Source organism: Manis pentadactyla, chromosome Y (genome assembly GCF_030020395.1).
Source record: "Manis pentadactyla isolate mManPen7 chromosome Y, mManPen7.hap1, whole genome shotgun sequence".
Classification (NCBI taxonomy): Eukaryota; Metazoa; Chordata; class Mammalia; order Pholidota; family Manidae; genus Manis; species Manis pentadactyla.
The window spans coordinates 24,483,890-24,501,796 of NC_080039.1; the positions used below are offsets into that span (position 1 = coordinate 24,483,890).

A 17,907-nucleotide genomic window follows, 5' to 3' on the forward strand; every position below is an offset into this window, starting at 1 on the left:
ATTTAAGCATTGAACTTGTGGATATTGCAAAAGTTGTGTGTTTTTCCTTATTTAGACCATTTGGACAGTGCTGTGAGTTTCTCAGTCAGCGTACAGTGAAAAAGTACTTCATTCCAGTTATAGAAAGAGTTCCACAGTTTTTAGAAAATTTAACTGATGAAGAACTGAAAAAAGAAGCAAAGAATAAAACCAAAAATGATGCCCTTTCAGTGATTATTAAGTCTCTGAGGAATTTAGCTTCAAGGATTCCAGGAGAAGAGGAAACTGTAAAAAATTTAGATATTTTTAGGTTGAGAATGATACTCAGGTAAGATGCTCTCCCTTTAAATAATCATTTGCTTGATTTCTCATAGTAATACTTCTTCCAAATTTCTCTTGCAGACAGTTGGAGATATGTTCTTTTAATGGAAAGATGAATGCCCTGGATGAAATTAACAAGGTCATATCTAGTGTGATATATTACAGTGGCCGACATTGTAATCCTGAGGAGGAAGAGTGGCTGACTGCTGAGAGAATGGCAGTAAGCTCCTTTGCTTTTTTTATAAGTAAGAATCTATTGAAGGAAAATTAGTACCAGTTAATTCTAGGAGCAACAATAACAAAAACTTTAAAATTGGAAGATTGATTCATGACCATTATATCCTAAAACTTACCTTGTAATAGTAGTAAAAAATGATTTGTTTGAAGTGATACAGTAATGCCCTGTGTCTTCAGTAACTATATCATCCTAAGTATAGATGGTCATTGTTCTTCTAGTTTAGTGTTTTGTTAGATATTAAATAAATAAGAGGTAATATTTATAGGGATTAAATCTGGAATCTGGTGAATGAATTGGCATGATGGTAATATGCCAATTTAGAAGTTTTAAATTGGAGGTTATACTAAAGAAGTAATGTTTTATATAATACTAAGAACTTCTCAAACCATTTACATTTTGATATTGAAAGGAAATTATTTACCATATAGATCATTATACATGTTGGTGTTGAAAAATGTATAACATACGGTAGTAGGTTACTCAGTAATTTCTTTCTCGTGTGTCTTGTATGCCAGCCTTGTGGGTGCCTCTATGAAGAATAATTTCTGCCTTAATGGAGTCTTCAGTTTAATGGTGGAAATGACCAAACATAAAAAGCATTTTGAGGAAACTCGGTTGATACTGAGAAAATAGTCAATAACCTACACCTAGGCTCTGACTCAGTGTTGGTGGTCAGGGTTACATGTATGCAGTTTGCCCACTTTGTGGAATGTCAGGCAAAGAACTACTCAAAAATGCCTGCTAGTCCTTGACAGAAAATAGTGTTCAGACAATTTTTAACCAATTTGTATTGTTGTGGCTTTTTTACAAAAGAATCTCGTAGGACAGATTCACATACAACATGGTTCTCTACAGATAGTTTGAGATGTTACTGCAGTAATATGGGGACATGTTTGTATCTGAAAAATTAACTTTTGTGTAACAGTTTATTGTAATGTTTATTTATTTTTGCATTAAAAAATAAGCACATCAAATTGGTTTATAATTTATAAAATATAGCACATCATAGGAGCATTAATGTGCAAATTAGAATTCTGTGTAATTACTGTAAATTGAATGCTTTTCTCTAAAACAACATTTAAACACATAGTTGTCCCTAGAATAATGCTGGATTTCGCTTTTGATTGCAGAACTTAATTTTGAATAGCCCTTCTCAATAACAAACACATATGTTAGGTTATGATTAACACATACTTTAAGTGTTTTTTCAAATTATCACAGGTCTCTAGAATATTTTCAGCATGTTAATTGAAAAAAATCTGCATATCAGTGGATGCAGTTAGTTCAAATCCGTGTTGTTCATGGGTTAACTATATTTTAGTTATAATGTATGAACATAAATGTAATTTGAGCTTTTGAATTTCCATTGATGTTTCTTAGAAGTCTGAATTACTCAGTTTTCTATTCATTGAGATGTATTTGACGTAATAGCACTATATTAGTTACTCAACATAAGGTGTGCAGCGACGGTTTGATTTTCATACATTTTCATATGATTACCACAAGTTTAGTTAATAACATTCATTATCTCATAGATACAAAAAGAGAAAAATGTTTTTTCCTTGTGATGAGAGAAGTGTAAGAATCTGTTGTATTAAAGATTTTCAAATATTTCATACAGCAGTGTTAACTACAGTGAGCAATCTGTACTTTACATTCTCACTACTTATTTATCTTATAACAGGAAGTTCGTACCTTTTAACACATTTATTCAATTCCCCCATCCTCATAGTTTGCGTTTTATAAAAGCTTTTCAGTTTCTGTTATGAAACAAATTTTTATATTATATTTAGGAATGGATACAACAGAACAATATTTTATCCATAGTTTTGCGAGATAGTCTTCATCAGCCTCAGTATGTAGAAAAGCTAGAGAAGATTCTGCGTTTTGTGACAAAAGAAAAGGCTCTTACCTTGCAGGATCTTGATAATATCTGGGCCACACAGGTAAGGAATTTAAGAGGATAGCTATTTTATTGTTGTAAGGAAAATACTAAAAGTTTACTCCCTATAGTAGTCATTACGCAGTAGTCTGTTAATTTGTATTACTTTAGTTTAAACTCTTGATCTATACAGAAATCCTGCCAATAATTGAAATACAGTTTTGCTGGAGTCCAGCTCCAGTGAGTCCAGGAGTCCCTGAAGGATGGACGGCATCGGTGACTAACGGAAATAAATGACACAGGCACTAGCAAAAGCTGAGCCTGGCCTTTACTGACAAGTAGCACTTTGATCATATACTCTTTGATTACATAAAGTACAGATATTAATCATTTAATTGACACACAGCACGGTGACATGCGTTTGGAGACTGAGATTACATCATGTGGCAGGTCTTAGCAGTTAACTTGTTTCTGCGTAAGCTTTGTTCTTAGTTATTGTGGCCAGAAAATCTTAACAAAGATCAGGTAGGTGCCAGACTCTTGGTTTCTTCACAGATGACTACCTAAAGGTCACTATTCTCTTATTTTTATGTAGGGCCTTCATTCTTCTGTACATATACTCCCATTCTTCATCTCTGGTAGGAAAGAAGGAGGCTCTTTCTAAAAGAACACGACTTTTTTTGGCAGGCAGGGACAAAGTTTATGGACTGTGTGTCTCAGACCCATTTTCAGTAAGACCTACAGTGGAGATTTTTCTGATGTGGAGTTAGGTGATGCGCTGTTCTCATTTGTTTTGTAGCTTGCCAGGTTGTTCTCTGGCTGGCTCACCACAGAATATCATTTGTTCTCTGTACCCAGCTGTTGCCATTAATCTTTGAATATGTTATTTGGAGGCCACATAGGGGTGGGGGAAGGAACCTCAACCCAGGTAAATTTCCCATATCTTTTTCCCATAAACTTGGGTTCAGTTCTCGTGGGGTCTCACTTTCCCATCATCGGGGGTAGTCACAGGGACAGTAGTGGTTTTTTCCTATTTCCTTTAGGGCCAGTACCTAAAATTTTCAGGGAGAATTAGATATGGCCTCTTCCCTGAAGGGGCAGTTTGAATTAAAACCATAATAAACAAATTTATTAGGAGAGGGACATTTTCAGCAGGAGGGATATTGGGTTGCTCCTCTGGGAAGGCCACTGTGCAGTCCCTTCCATCCGACTTCTTGGACTGTGTCATCAGACTGGCGGTTCGGACCGCCTCCCAGTACAGTTTATGTAACAATTATATTAGTTTGAGATGAACACCTTAGAGATTCATCAGTTATCTACATTACTCCATGCTCACAGTGTTAAGTGTAGCTTTTACCCCACAAAGATACTGTAATATTATCGGCTACGTAGTACTTAACGCTAATACCTTCATCATGATTAATTTTATAACTGGAAGGTTGCACCTCTTTTTTTGATTGAAGTTCATTCATAATAAAGTTTTGAGTCAGTTTCTGGTGTACTGTATAGTAATTTGATAGTTAAATACATTATTAAATGGTCGTTCCCAATAAGTGAGTTGATATCTGTCAACATAGATACTGCAGTATTATTGACTATATTCTGTGTGCTGAGTGTTCATCTTCATCACTCAAATACATTGTAATTGAGATGATGGAGATTTTGTGTCTCTCTATCCCCTTCACCTCTTTCACCCAACACCATTTATTCAAGAGACTGATGGTCTTTTCCTTTCTGAATACACTTGTCATATATTAATTGACCACATTACTGTTGATTTATATCTGGACTCTCCGTTTGCCTGTAAACGTATTCTTGTCCCAGTAGAAAAGTGTATTCATTACTCTAGTTTTGTGGAAGAGTTTGAAATCAGGAAGCGTGACACCTCCGACTTTGTTCTTCTTCTCCAAGGTTTCATTGGCTATTCAGGGATTTTTGTAGTTCCATGCAAATTTAGGATTATTTCCTCTAGTTTCATGAAAAATACCATTGGTATTTTGATAAGGATTGTGTTGGAAATACTGCTTTTGGCAGGACTTTTACAGTATTCTTTCTGTGCACATGGACTAGCTTTCCATTTATTTGTGTTGTCTTCATTTTCTTACATCAGTGTTTTATAACTTCATAACTTTTAGCTTCATGGGTAGACTTATTACTAGGTATTTAATTCTTTTGGATGCATTGATATTTGGGATTTTAATTTCTCTTTCTGCTATTTTGTCATTTGTATATAGAAACTCAACAGATTTCTATATGTTAATTGTGTATCCTGTGACATTACTGAAATTATTTATTAATAAGCTAGTAGTTTTATGGTAGGGTTGGGGTATTTACAAGCTTCAGTATACAGAGTAATGTCATCTGCAAATATTGACAGTTTTACTTTATCCTTATCTATTTGGATGCCTTTAATATCTTCTTGTCTAATTGACATGGCTACAGTTCCAGTACTATGTTGAATAAAAGTGGTGAGAGTGGGCATCCTTGTCCTCGATATGTGGATATCGAACCCTCCAGCATGCCTTGGATAAACTGTACATGATGGTGGTAGATGACCTTCTTAATGTATTTTTTTTTTGCTATCATTAATCTACAATTACATGAGGAACATTCTGTTTACTAGGCTCCCTTCTTCACCAAGTTGCCCCACACAAACCCCATTACAGTCACTGTCCATCAGCGTAGTAAGATGCTGTAGAACCACTACTTGTTGCACAGCCCTCCCCGTGCCCTGACCGTCACATTATACATGCTATTCGTAATGCCCCCTGTCTTTCCCCTCCCAGTCATTCCTCTCTTCCTACCCACACTCCCCAGTCCCTTTCCCTTTGGTAACTGTTAGTCAATTCTTGGGTTCTGTGTTTCTGCTGTTGTTTTGTTCCTTCTTTTTTTCTTTGGTCTTAAACTCCACAGATGAGTGAAATGTTTTGATACTTGTCTTTCTCTGCCTGGCTTATTTCACTGAGCATAATACCCTCCAGCTCCATCCATGTTGTTGCAAATGGCAGGATTTGTTTTCTTGTTATGGCTGTATAATATTGCATTGTGTATATGTACCACATCTTTATCCGTTCATCTGCTGGTGGAAACTTAGGTTGCTTCCATTTCTTCACTGTTGTAAATAGAGCTCTGATAAAAATAGGGGTGCATATGTCTTTTTCAGACTGGGCTGCTACATTCTTAGGATAAATTCCTAAGAGTGGAATTTCTGGGTCAAAGGGTATTTCTATTTTGAATCTTTTTGAGTTATCTCCATACTGCCTTCCACAATGGTTGAACTAAATTACATTACCAGCAGCAGTGCAGGACGGTTCCCCTTTCTCCACAACCTCGCCAACATTCGTTGTTGTTGGTTTTTAGGATGGTAGTCATCGTAACTGGTGTGAGGTGATGATATTTCATTGTGGTTTTAATTTGCATTTCTCTGGTGACTAGCGATGTGGAGCATCTTTTCACGTGTCTGTTGGCCCTCTGAGTTTCTGCTTTGGAGACCTGTTCAGATCCTCTGCCCATTTTTTATTGGATTATTTGCTTTTCGTTGTGGTGCGTGAGCTCATTATATCTTTTGGATGTCAACCCTTTATCAGATCTGTCATTTATGAATATATTTTCCCATACTTCTCAGCTTGATATAGTCCCACTTGTTCATTTTTGCTTTTGTTTCCCTTTCCGGGGAGATATGTTCATGAAAAAGTTGCTCACTTTTATGCCCAAGAGATTTCTGCCTGTGTTTTTTTCTTAGAGTTCTATGGTTTTATGGCTTACATTCAGGTCTTTAATCCATTCCGAATTTACTTTTATGTATGGGGTTAGACAGTGATCCAGTTTCATTCCCTTACATGTAGCTGTTCAGCTTTGCCAACACCAGCTGTTGAAGAGGCTGTCATCTCCCCATTGTATGTCCATGGCTCCTTTATCTTATATTAATTGACAATGTATGTTTGGGGTAATCTCTGTAGTCTGTATCCCGTTCCATTTGGGAAGCAAGATCCCCCCCCACACACACTTATTTTTTCTTCTCAGGATTGCTTTGGCTATCTGGGGACTTTTTTGCTTCCATATGAATTTTAGAACTATTTGTTCCAGTTCGTTGAAGAAGGCTGTTGGTTTTTTGATAGGGATTGCATTGAATCTGTATGTTGCTTTAGGCAGGATGGCCATTTTGACAATATTAATCTTTCCTAGACAAGTGCATGGGATGAGGTTCCATTGTTAATTTCTCTGAAGAGTGTCCTGTAGTTTTCATGCTATAGGTCTTTCACTTCCTTGGTTAAGTTTATACTAGGTAAATTTTTTCTTTTTGATGCAATTGTGAATGGAATTGTTTTCCTGATTTCTGTTTCTGCTATTTCATTATTAGTGTATAGGAAAGCAACAGATTATTTTGTGTCCTGCAACTTTGCTGAATTCAGATATTAGTTGTAGTAGTTCTGGAGTGGAGTTTTTAGGGGTTTTTATTTACAATATCATGTCATCTGCAAATAGTGACAGTTTGTCTCCTTCTTTCCCAATCTGGATTCTTTGTATTTCTTTGTTTTGTCTGATTGTTATGGCCAGGACCTCCAGTACTGTGTTGAATGTCAGTGGGTAAAGTGGGCATCCCTGTGTTGTTGCCCATCTTAGAGGAAAAACTTTCAGCTTTTCACTGTTAAGTATGATGTTGGCTGTGGGCTTATCATATATGGCTTTTATTGTGTTGAGGAACTTGCCCTGTTATACCGATTTTCTTGAGAGTTTTTGTCGTGAATGGATGTTGAGTTTTGTCAAATGCTCTTTCAGCTTCTATCAAAATGATCATGCTTTTTATCCTTCTTTTTGTTTCTGTGGTGGATGATGTTGATAGACTTTCGAACGTTGTACCATCCTTGCATCCCTGAGATGATTCCCACTTGGTCGTGCTGTATGATCCTCTCGATGTATTTTTGAATTCTATTTGGTAATATTTTGTTGAGTATTTTTGCAGGTATGTTCATTGGGGATATGGTGTATAATTTTCTTCTTCTTTGCGGTGTTTGCTTGGTTGTGTGATTAGAGTGATTCGGTCTTCACAGACTGAGTTTGGAAGTATTCTGTCCTCTTCTATTTTTGGGAAAACTTTAAGGGGAATGGGTATTATGACTTCTCTGCATGTCTGATAAACTTGCGAGGTAAATCTATCTGGCCCAGGGGTTTTGTTCTTGGGTCGTTTTTTTGATGGCTGTTTCAATTTCTTTGCTGGTAAGTGGTCTGTTTAGACTTTCTCTTTCTTCCTTGGTCAGTCTTGGAAGGTTGTATTTTTCTAGGAAGTTGTCCATTTTTCTAGCTTTTCCAGCTTGTTAACATATAGATAGATTCTCATAGTATCCTCTAATGATTCTTTGTATTTCTGTGGGATCCGTCATGATTTTTCCTTTCTTGTTTCTGATTCTGTTTATATGTGTAGATTCTCTTTTTCTCTTAATAAGGCTGGCTAGGGGCTTACCTATTTTGTTTATTTTCTCAAAGAACCAGCCTTGGTTTCATTGATTTTTTTCCTATTGTTTTTATTCTTCTCAATTTTATTTATTTCTTCTCTGATCTTTATTATGTCACTCCTTCTGCTGACTTTGGGCCTCATTTGTTCTTCTTTTTCCAATTTTAATAATTGTTACTTTCAACTATTCATTTGGGATTGTTTTTCCTTCTTTAAAGTGGCCTGGATTGCTATATTATTTCCTCTTAGAACTGCCTTCTGTTTGTCCCACAGAAATTGAGGCTTTGTGCTGTTTTTTGTCATTTGTCTCCATACATTACTTGATCTCTATTTTAATTTGGTCATTGATCCAGTGATTACTTAGGAGCATGTTGTTAAGCCTTCATGTGTTTGTGAGCCTTTTTGTTTTCTTTGTGCAGTTTATTTCTAGTTGTATACCTTTGTTGTCTGACAAGTTGGTTCTTAGAATTTCAGTCTTTTTTAATGTACTTTGGCTCTTTTTGTGGCCTAGTATGTGGTCTATTCTGGTAAATGTTCCATGAGAAGAATGTGTATCCTGCTGCTTTTGAGTGTAGCGTTCTGTAGACGTCTGTTAGGTCTATCAGCTGTTCTAGTGTGTTGTTCAGCACCTCTGTGTCCTACTTATTTTCTGTCTGGTGGAACTGTCCTTTGGAGTGAGTGGTGTGTTGAAGTCTCCTCAAATGAATGCATTGCATTCTATTTCCTCCCTTAATTCTGTTAGTATTTGTTTCACATATGTTTGTGGTCCTCTATTGGGTGCATGTATGTTTATAATGGTTATATCCTCTTGATGGAGTGCCCCCTTTATCATTACGTAATGTCCTTCTTTATCTCTTGTTACTTTCTTTGTTTTGAGGTCTATTTTGTGTGATACTGTACTGCAATACCTGTTTTGTTCTCTCTGTTGTTTGTATGAAATATCTTCTTCCATCCCTTGACTTTTAGTCTGTGTATGTCTTTGGGTTTTCAGGGGAGTCTCATAAGCAGTATGTAGATGGGTCTGGCTGTTTTATCCATTCTCTTACTCTTTGTCTTTTGATTGGTGCACTCAGTCAATTAATATTTAGGGTCATTACTGAAAGACATGTACTTATAGCCATTGTAGGCTTTAGATCTGTGGTTACCAAAGGTTCAAGGGTAGCTTCTTTGCTATCTACCTGTCTGCCTTAACTTGCTTATTAAGCTGTTATAGACATAGTCTGATGGTTCTTGATTCCTCTCCCTTCTTACTCCTCACCCTCCATTCTTTATGTGTTAGGTGTTTTATTCTGTACTCTATTGTATTTCCTTTGCCTGCATTTGTGAGTCGATGATTTTATCTTTTGCCTTTACTTAGTATTTGTTTGGTGTACTTTCTTTGCTGTGATTTTATTTTCTCTGGTGACATCTTGTTAGCCTTAGGAGTGCTTCCATCGAGAGCAGTCCCTTTAAAATATCCTGTAGACGTGGTTTCAGCAGGCAGATTCCCTCAGCTTTTTCTTGTCTGGGAATTGTTTAATCCGTCCTTCATATTTAAATGATAATCGTGCTGGATACAGTATTCTTGACTCTAGGCCATTCTGTTTCATTACACTACATGTATCATGCCATTCTCTTCTGGCCGGTAAGGTTTCTGTTGAAAAGTCTGATGATGGCCTGATGGGTTTTCCTTTGTAGGTGACCTTTTTTCTCTCTCTGGCTGCCTTTAATACTCTGTCCTTGTCCTTGATCTTTGCCATTTTAATTATTATGTGTCTTGGTGTTGTCTCTCTTGGGTCCCTTGTTTTGGGAGTTCTCTGTGCTTCCATGCTCGCAAAGACTATTTTGTCTCCCAGTTTGGGGAAGTTCTCAGCAATTATTTCTTCAAAGACACTTTATTTCCCTTTTCTCTCTCTGCGTCTTTGTGTACCCCTTTAATGCAAACATTGTTCCGTTTGGCTTGATCACACAGGTCTCTTAATGTTCTTTCATTCCTGGAGATCCTTTTATCTCTCTCAGCCTCACCTTCTCTGTCTTCCTGTCCTCTGATTTCTATTCCATTAATGGCCTCTTGCACCTCATCCACTCTACTCTGAAGTCCTCCCAGAGATTCTTTTATTTCCGTATTCTACCTCCTAACGTGATCCTTTAGCTCCTGCATATTTCTCTACAGCTCCATCAGCATGGTTATGACCTTTATTTTGAATTCTTCTTCAGGAAGATTTGTTAAATCTACGTCCCCAGGCTCCCTCTCAGGGGTCGTCTTGGTAATTCTGGACTGGATCAAATTATTCTGCCTTTTCATGGCTGTTGAGGTAGTCATAGGCAGTTGGCGTGTTTGTGAGCTGGGAGAACAACGTCCCTTTCTGCGTCTTGCCGTCCTCCGCTGCCTGTGCCAGTTACCCACACACGGGAAGCAGCTTCCAGTTTTATTTCCTGAGCCGCTGTGGGCGGGGCAGCTTTCAGTGCAGCCGTGATCCCCGCGGGGAGAGGCAGGCCCGCTGGGTGTGCTCTCCTGCAAGAACGGCGACCCTTCGCATCCTGTCCCGGCTTCCTCTGTCTGTGCTGGGCTGCCAAGCACAGGTGTGGCCTCTGAGTCTGGCTCGGGCAGCTGCAGGGGAGGGTCTGGGCATTTTCTGTGGGCGCGGCCGCTCCCAAGCCGCGCTCCTGCTGTGGTGCATCCGCGCAGGGTTGTAATGGTCAGGAGGGTCTTTATCAGCATGAGGGGCTACAGAGCTTCACTGCCACCCAGGGGTTTAGGGCGCCTGGAGTTCCCTGGGATTCCCAGCTGGTGGTCTGAGTGCTGGGATGCTTCTGTCCAGCTGTGAGGCCCCTGTCTGTTTAAGACTTTCAAAAAGCACTCGCTTTTCTTTTGTCCCAGTGGCGCCAGCTGTGGGGACCTGCTCGCAGCTTTTCCTCTTTCGTCTTGCTAATACCCAGAACACCATTCAGTGTGTGTCTGCCCTCCCAATGTGGCTGACTAGGGCTGGGTGTTTAGCAGGCCTTGTCTTCCACCCCCTTCCCGCTCCGACTCCTCTCCTTCCACCGGTGGGCTGGTGTGGGGAGAGCGCTCGTGTCCCGCAGGGCCGCGACTTGTGTCTTACCCCTTTCATGAGGTGCTGAGTTCTCGCAGATGTAGATGTAGCCTGACTGTGGTACTGTATCTTCTCGTCTCTCTTTTAGGATTAGTTATATTTGTTGTATTTTCAAAAACGTGTACGGTTTTTGGGAGGAGATTTCTGCTGCCCTATTCACGCTGCCTTCTTGGCTTCGACCCTCATTTGGTTCTTTTTTATCTTGTTGTTTTGTTTCAAGCCTATTCTTTATCTCCTCATTCAGTTTTCACTGTCTGTGTTTGGTTCTGAGTTAATAGAAAGCATCTCCAGTTGCAGGATAGTCCTCGTGCAGGGAAGGTCCCCTGAGCAAACTGCGGGTGCCTAGTGGTTTTAACTGGCTGGCTGTAGGCCTACTGAGCATGAGATGGGGGTGTCCTGATGTCAGGACTCTCAGTGCTTGTTGGAGGAGAACATGGTTGGAGGGGTCCAATCAGAGGGCTTCCTTAGTAGCTCCTGATGGAGTTCACTCTTTCAGGCCCAGGTACAGTCTCCCAGAAAGCCCTGCCTCTAGCTACTATTTCCTTGCATTGGGTGGAGCAGTGGCATGGCCATGTTCTCCATGGGTTTGTGGTGACTGGCCCACTCTGCTAGTGCAATCTCAAGTCCAGGTATGGCCTCCAGGGAAGCCTCACTTCTGTGGCTACTGGCTTTAGAGTTTTCATTCATCAGCATTGAGCACACAGAGGTGGTAAGTGGCTCTAGGGAAGCCTCGCTTCTGCAGTTACGTGGCAGCGCCCACAGTGCAGTCCTGGCAAGATGCACTCTCCACTGCGTCTGGGTGTGGGTAGGGTCTGGGAAACCACCTAGACTGAATCTTGAAATTGTGCATGCCCCAGCCCTACTCCCCCACACCACTTTTGATGTGGGGAAGCAGTGCTAACAGTGACACTCACCAGATCTGATCCAGAGAGAATTTCACGCATTCTTCCACCAAACAGCAGGTGCTTTTCTTTCACTGGATTGGGGTTTTTTTTGCTTATCCTCTAGATGAACTTGAAATGTGACATCTTTCTGTGCCTCAGGACAGGGTTTGTGCCCAGTCCTCTGCGGGTCATTGCCATGGGGGTGAGGTTCCCTGCGTTACCATGTGTTCCTCTCTCCCGCTGTTTGTATTTGATTTTTCTGCCCCTGTTGTGGTGAAGCTGCTCACTTAGCCAGTCCTCCATACTTCCTGAAATTGAACCGCTCTGTATGTAGGTGAAGATTCAGTGTGAAGGTAGAAGAAGTAGATTCAAGGTCTCTCTGTGACACTATCTTCCCAGAAATCACTACAAAGAGTATTTTTAAGTGAAATGAATTTCCTCCATCCTGACACTCATCGTTAAAGGCTTAAGGAATGTATGTAGTATATATAGATTATAGCAATTACAAAGTGGTTATTTTTCTATTACAGTCCTGGAGTGAGAATACTGCTGTATTATAAATACTTACAGATTTTAACTTTTCACATGAACAGATAACCTTTGTTTTCAGAACTGCTAATGCATATTTATTTATCTTAATGGCAGGTGTTTTGGTGCATTGCTGATGAACTATGATTAAGCTGTAGGTTAAAAAGCTTTTTAATTTTTTAAGTAAAACCAATTAAATATTCTTGCCCTTATTTAACAGTTTTAAGTGTTCAGCTTATGTCAGTGCATTATTTTCTCTTATTGTCTCTTAATTTTTAAAAAAGGAGTCTATAATAAACTCTTACCTGAATTCTTAAAGTACATTGCTCTTCATATGAAGAAATTGAGTATATAAGGAGTAGAAGAGACAGCTCTGAAGCATTAAAAATACTAGAAATTCTGTTAAAATCTCACATGAAAGAGTTACGAATACTTCATTAATTAGTAGACATTAACACAGTAAAGCTCCTATTGGTTTTATTGGAATTCAAGTGTTACACGATTTGTTTGCCTTTACTTATCGTGGTTTTGTTTTTTCAATAGGCAGGGAAACATGAAGCCATTGTGAAGAATGTACATGACCTACTGGCAAAGTTGGCTGGGAATTTTTCTCCAGAACAACTTGATCATCTTTTTGATTGCTTTAAGGTTGTAGTTTTAAATAATGAAGAACTACCATATAATTTTAAGTAGAATTCATTAAGCAGACATATCGTGTGTTTAGTTAAACCAATAATCTCTCGTGAAGACTTGGTTGTTGTGTATTACCAGCACAAAGACAGAATCATAAACATTTTTCATTCAGGTTACTTTAAATTCTTACGGCAATGATTCATTTTTACTTTTGATTAAAATAAACTGTAGAAAAACATGGAAATGTTTCTTTTAGTGGAAAGGGACATCTGATACAAATACAGAGTGAGGCAGAATGGTCTTTGGGGTAATGTACTCAGGCATATAGAGGCCAGAGTCAGAAAAAAGTCCAAGAGTCTCTGAGGTCACATTTGCATTGATATAAGGGGCCAATAGCCTTTTCTTTTTTTAAATTTTAACTCTTTTTTAACTCTCTCTGATTGTTAAGATTTGGACAATTTGTGGATCAAGAACATAAAATTATATGTCATTGCTCATGAATCTCTGTAACCGTAGGCATTAGAATCACTATGATTTTTGTTGAAATAACAATTACATTGCTGTTGGCAATTTAAGTTTGTGCAGTCACATGAGAAAAGTTTGGCATTATCTCTTAGCATGTATGTTCTTGTGTCCTATTACAAAACTGTTAGATTTCTGAATATATACCTTGATGAACTTACATTATATGTACCAGAGTACATGTTCAGTAGTTTCTATCGGTGAGTTTTTTGTATGAACCCCAAAATGAAAGGAACTCAGATGTCTGTAAGTAATGATATAGTGTAATGTAATAATGGAATGCTACCAACCATGAAAATTAATACTGAATAGCAACTCAGCAAATGAAAGAATCTTAGTACATGTGATGAAATCTGTACATATATTTTAATCCACTGGGGTTTATGATAGGTAGGCAAGGAAATCAGTATTGGGAAGTTATTGTGTAACTCTAAATGTTAATTTCTGAGATAACTTCTGAAATGGTGTATCAGTAATGGCCATAAGGACAGAAGGAGTGAGTGGTGGCAAGTCCTCCTCTTTGTATGTCAGAAATTCTCAAGATGGTATAAGTATAACCTTAATAAAAATTCCATTATCTGTTCATGCCCTTTTGTCTTACCAATTGTTGAACACGTATTATTAAGTAAGCATCATATTTTTTTGATATCGTTAATGTACAATTACTTGAACATTATGGTTGCTAGACTCCCCCTATTATCAAGTCCCCCCCACATACCCCATTACAGTCACTGTCCATCAGCGTAGTAGGATGCTAGAGAATCACTACTTGTCTTCTCTGTATATACTGCCTTTCCCTTGTCCCCCCTGCTACATTATGTGTAAGCATTTTATTTTTAAGTGTTGATAAATCTGGTGATTCATACTACCAAATAAATGTTTTATTGTGTAGATACGACACATCTTACCCATTCATCAGCTGATCAATATTTGGGTATTTTCCATTTTTTGGTAATTATAAATAATGGTGTGAATGTTACTGTACACATTTTTGTGTGGACATAGGTCCTCAGTTCTCTTGGAGATATAATAGTAGAATTGCTAGATCATGTAGTAACTAAACAGAATATTTTTGAGGAATTGCTAAGCTCTTTTCCAAGCTGTTGGTCTCATTTTACATTCCCAACAGTGTATGACGGTTTCAGTTTTTTCTCATCATTGACAATGCTTGTTATTGTCGTTTTTATTTTTACCATCCTCATGAAGTAGAACAGCTACCTCATTGTAGTTTAGATTTGCTTTTCGTTAAAGGCTGGTGATGTTAAATATATTATGTGTTTATTAGTTATTTGAAAGTCATCTCTGACAAATTCCAGTCCAAATCATTTAGTTATTTCTTTTTATTTTTTATTCAAAACAATCCTTTATACATTCTGTATACAAATCCCTTATATCATGATTTGCGATATTATCCTTTACAGGTTAGGTTACAAAGTGTCTTTCCACTTTCTTTATGTTCTTTTCATTACATAAGTTAAAACTTCTTTTTCAGGTGAATTTCACGTAACATAAACTTAACCATTTTAAAATGTACAATTCAGTATAATTTAGTACATTCAGTGTTGTGTGAGCACTCTTCTTTTGTCAAGTTCTAAAATGTTTTCATCACCCCAGCCATTTATCTTTCCACCCTTTCTTTTCCTGCTCATGGAAAAAAAGCAATCTGCTTTCCATCACTGAAAATAGAACGTTTTCATTTTCATGAAAACGAATTAAATTTCTTTTCAATCTGTATTTTTTTGGTCACTTGTGCTTTAGTTTCATATTTAAGATGCCATTGCCTATAGCTTCACAGACTTTAAAAGGTGTTTTCTAATAAGTGGTTTTAGCTTTTACATTTAGGTCTATATTCCATTTTTAATTAATTTCTTGGATATGTCATGTGAATATCCTTTTGCATGTGAATATATTCAGGTATCCCAGCAACATTTGTTTAAACAGACTATTCTTACAAGAACTTCCCATCTAAAGTCAGTTAATCATAGTTACAAGGGTTTTATTTCTGGGTTTTTTTGTTATGTTTTTTCTGTTTTTTCTTATTCTATTTTAACACTAATCTCTGTGTTATGATTTTAGCACCACACTGATTCAGTTACATAACTGTAGAACGTTTTCAAGGTAGGAAGTGTTTCTTCTCTTTACTCAAGTTTATTCTCATGAATAAAACATTAAAAGAAACGAGTAAATGATTTTGGATAGGAACTTTTTCAGAGATGACACTCAAACTTTTCCTTTTTAAGTCCATTTTGCCTAGTGTAGGTCTTTTGACTTTGTATTTTTTTAAATTAGCTTGTCAACTTCTGCACAGAGGTTAGGTGGGATATTTAGAATAAGATTTTTGGCAATTAGCTTGCATTGTATTGCCATTGTAGTAATAGTAGTCTTCCAGCTCATGAATATGCACAATTTTTACATTTATTTAGAGGTGTTTTTCCATTTACTTAGGACTTCAATTTCTTTCAGCAATGCCTTTTTAGAATTCACCCCATTTTTGTTAAATTTCTAGTGAAGTAATTTACTGTTTTTGATGTTACCTGTAAATGGAAGTAGTTTCTTCAGTCTTAAACTGTTCTTACTCTGTATATAGAAAACACACCCCTTACAAAGAAATATTGTTGATTTTTTAAAAATTCATTTTGTGTCCTGCAACCATTATATTTACTACTTCTGATAGATTTTTTTTGAATGGATTCCCTAGATTTTCAATGTGCAAGATCAAATCATTAGCGAATAGAAAGTTTTACTCCCTCCTTTCCAGTCTGGGCACCCTTTTGTTTTCCCTTGCCTGATTATCCTGACTAGAACATAATAGCACATTGTTGAAAGAAGTAGCAAAGTGGGCGTTCTTGATGTTAGTCAGAAAGCTGACAGTCTTTTGCCGTTAGTTATAATGTTAGTTGTGGGGGCTTTGTAGATGTCATTTATCAGATTTAGGAAATTCCCTTCTGTACCTAATTTATTATTTTAATCACGAAAAAGTGTTGCATTTAGTCAGTTGCCTTTCTGTATCTACTGTGATGTATGGACTTTTTGTCTTTGTCCTATGTTTACATTGATCTTTGTATATTCAAAGTGTTACACTTCTGGAATAAATCTTACTTGTTGTGATGCATAATCCTCTTCTGTGTTGGTGGATTTAATTTGTGAGTAATTTATTGAGGGCATATTTAGATTTTTAAGAAACTGTCAAACTGTTCAGCAGATTAGCTATAATATCCCACCCATATTATGAATGATCCATTTTCTCCACATCTTTCTGAGAATTTGAGGTTGTCGCCCTTTTTTTCTTTATTCTCATAGATGAGTTAGAAATGTCATAGTTAAATTATATTTCCTTAACGGCCAGTATGTTAAAATACTTCCTTACTGTGTGCTGAATCTTTAGTGAAATACTTCTGCATGTCATTTTCCTGTTTTCTAATTGGGTTGCTTGTTTACTCACTGTTGAATTTACAGAGGTCTTATTCTATTCCAAGGCCTAGTTGTTCATTAGATACCTGGTATGCAAATATTTTTTCGCAGTCCTTAGGTTGTGTTTTCATCCTCAAGATCTTTTTCCAGCAAAAGTTCTTAATTTTAAGGAAGTTTAATTTATATCCCCTTACGTTATGTTAGAGGATCACACTTCTGGTGTCACAACTAAGAATTTACAGCCTTCCTGTAAATACCAAAGAATTTCCCCTATGTTGTTTTTCCTGAAAGTATTGCCGTTTTACAGTTTAATATGATTGATTATGAACTGGTTTTGTTTATATGTAAGACTTAGGTTGCTGTTCATTTTGTTAGTCCCCTATGTATCTGTAGTTGTTATAGTACCATTTAGTGAAAAGCTTTCATTGCACCTGTGTTTATTTACCTGTGCACCTTTGTCAAATGTTAACTGAGCGTGTTTGTATGGAACTATTTCTGGGTTCTTTGTTTTGTTTCATTCGTCTGTCTCCATACCACGTGGGTCCTGTACAGTGTTAAAGGGAAGTAGGTAAAGCAGACGTCTTTTTTGTCTTAGGGAGATTGAAAGCATTGGTGTTTCACTATTGAAAATAATGTTAGCTGTATTTTTTTTATGGATGCCTTTCATCAGATTGAGGAAGTTCCCATCCATTTATATTTTATGAGAGTTTTTGTCATGAGCGGTTTGTCAGATTTCTTTTTTCTACATTGATAGAAGTGATTGTATCATTTTTTTATTTTCGCTGCTAATGCAGTGGATTGTACTAATTGTTTTTCAATTACGGAATCAGTATTGCATCCCTGGAATAAGCCACTCTTGGTCATGCTGCATTATTTTTATATGTTGTTGAATTCTGTTTACTAACATTTTGTTATGGACTTTTACATGTGTATTCATGAGAGGCACAGTCTGTAGTTTTCTTTTTTTGTGTTTAAGTGAAGAA

General features: G+C 37.3%; 1 protein-coding gene across 3 annotated transcripts in view; it reads left to right on the plus strand.

Moving 5' to 3' along the window:
- The window catches only part of LOC130682127 (probable ubiquitin carboxyl-terminal hydrolase FAF-X), a 193,361-nt gene that overhangs the window by 22,662 nt on the left and 152,792 nt on the right, over nucleotides 1-17,907 (plus strand). For all 3 annotated transcript variants that reach the window (XM_057496256.1, XM_057496258.1, XM_057496257.1), the window contains exons 7-10: nucleotides 56-307; nucleotides 382-520; nucleotides 2,332-2,484; nucleotides 12,902-13,006. In XM_057496256.1, the coding sequence (XP_057352239.1) occupies nucleotides 56-307; nucleotides 382-520; nucleotides 2,332-2,484; nucleotides 12,902-13,006 (649 nt within the window). The remainder of the gene's footprint in view (nucleotides 1-55; nucleotides 308-381; nucleotides 521-2,331; nucleotides 2,485-12,901; nucleotides 13,007-17,907) is intronic.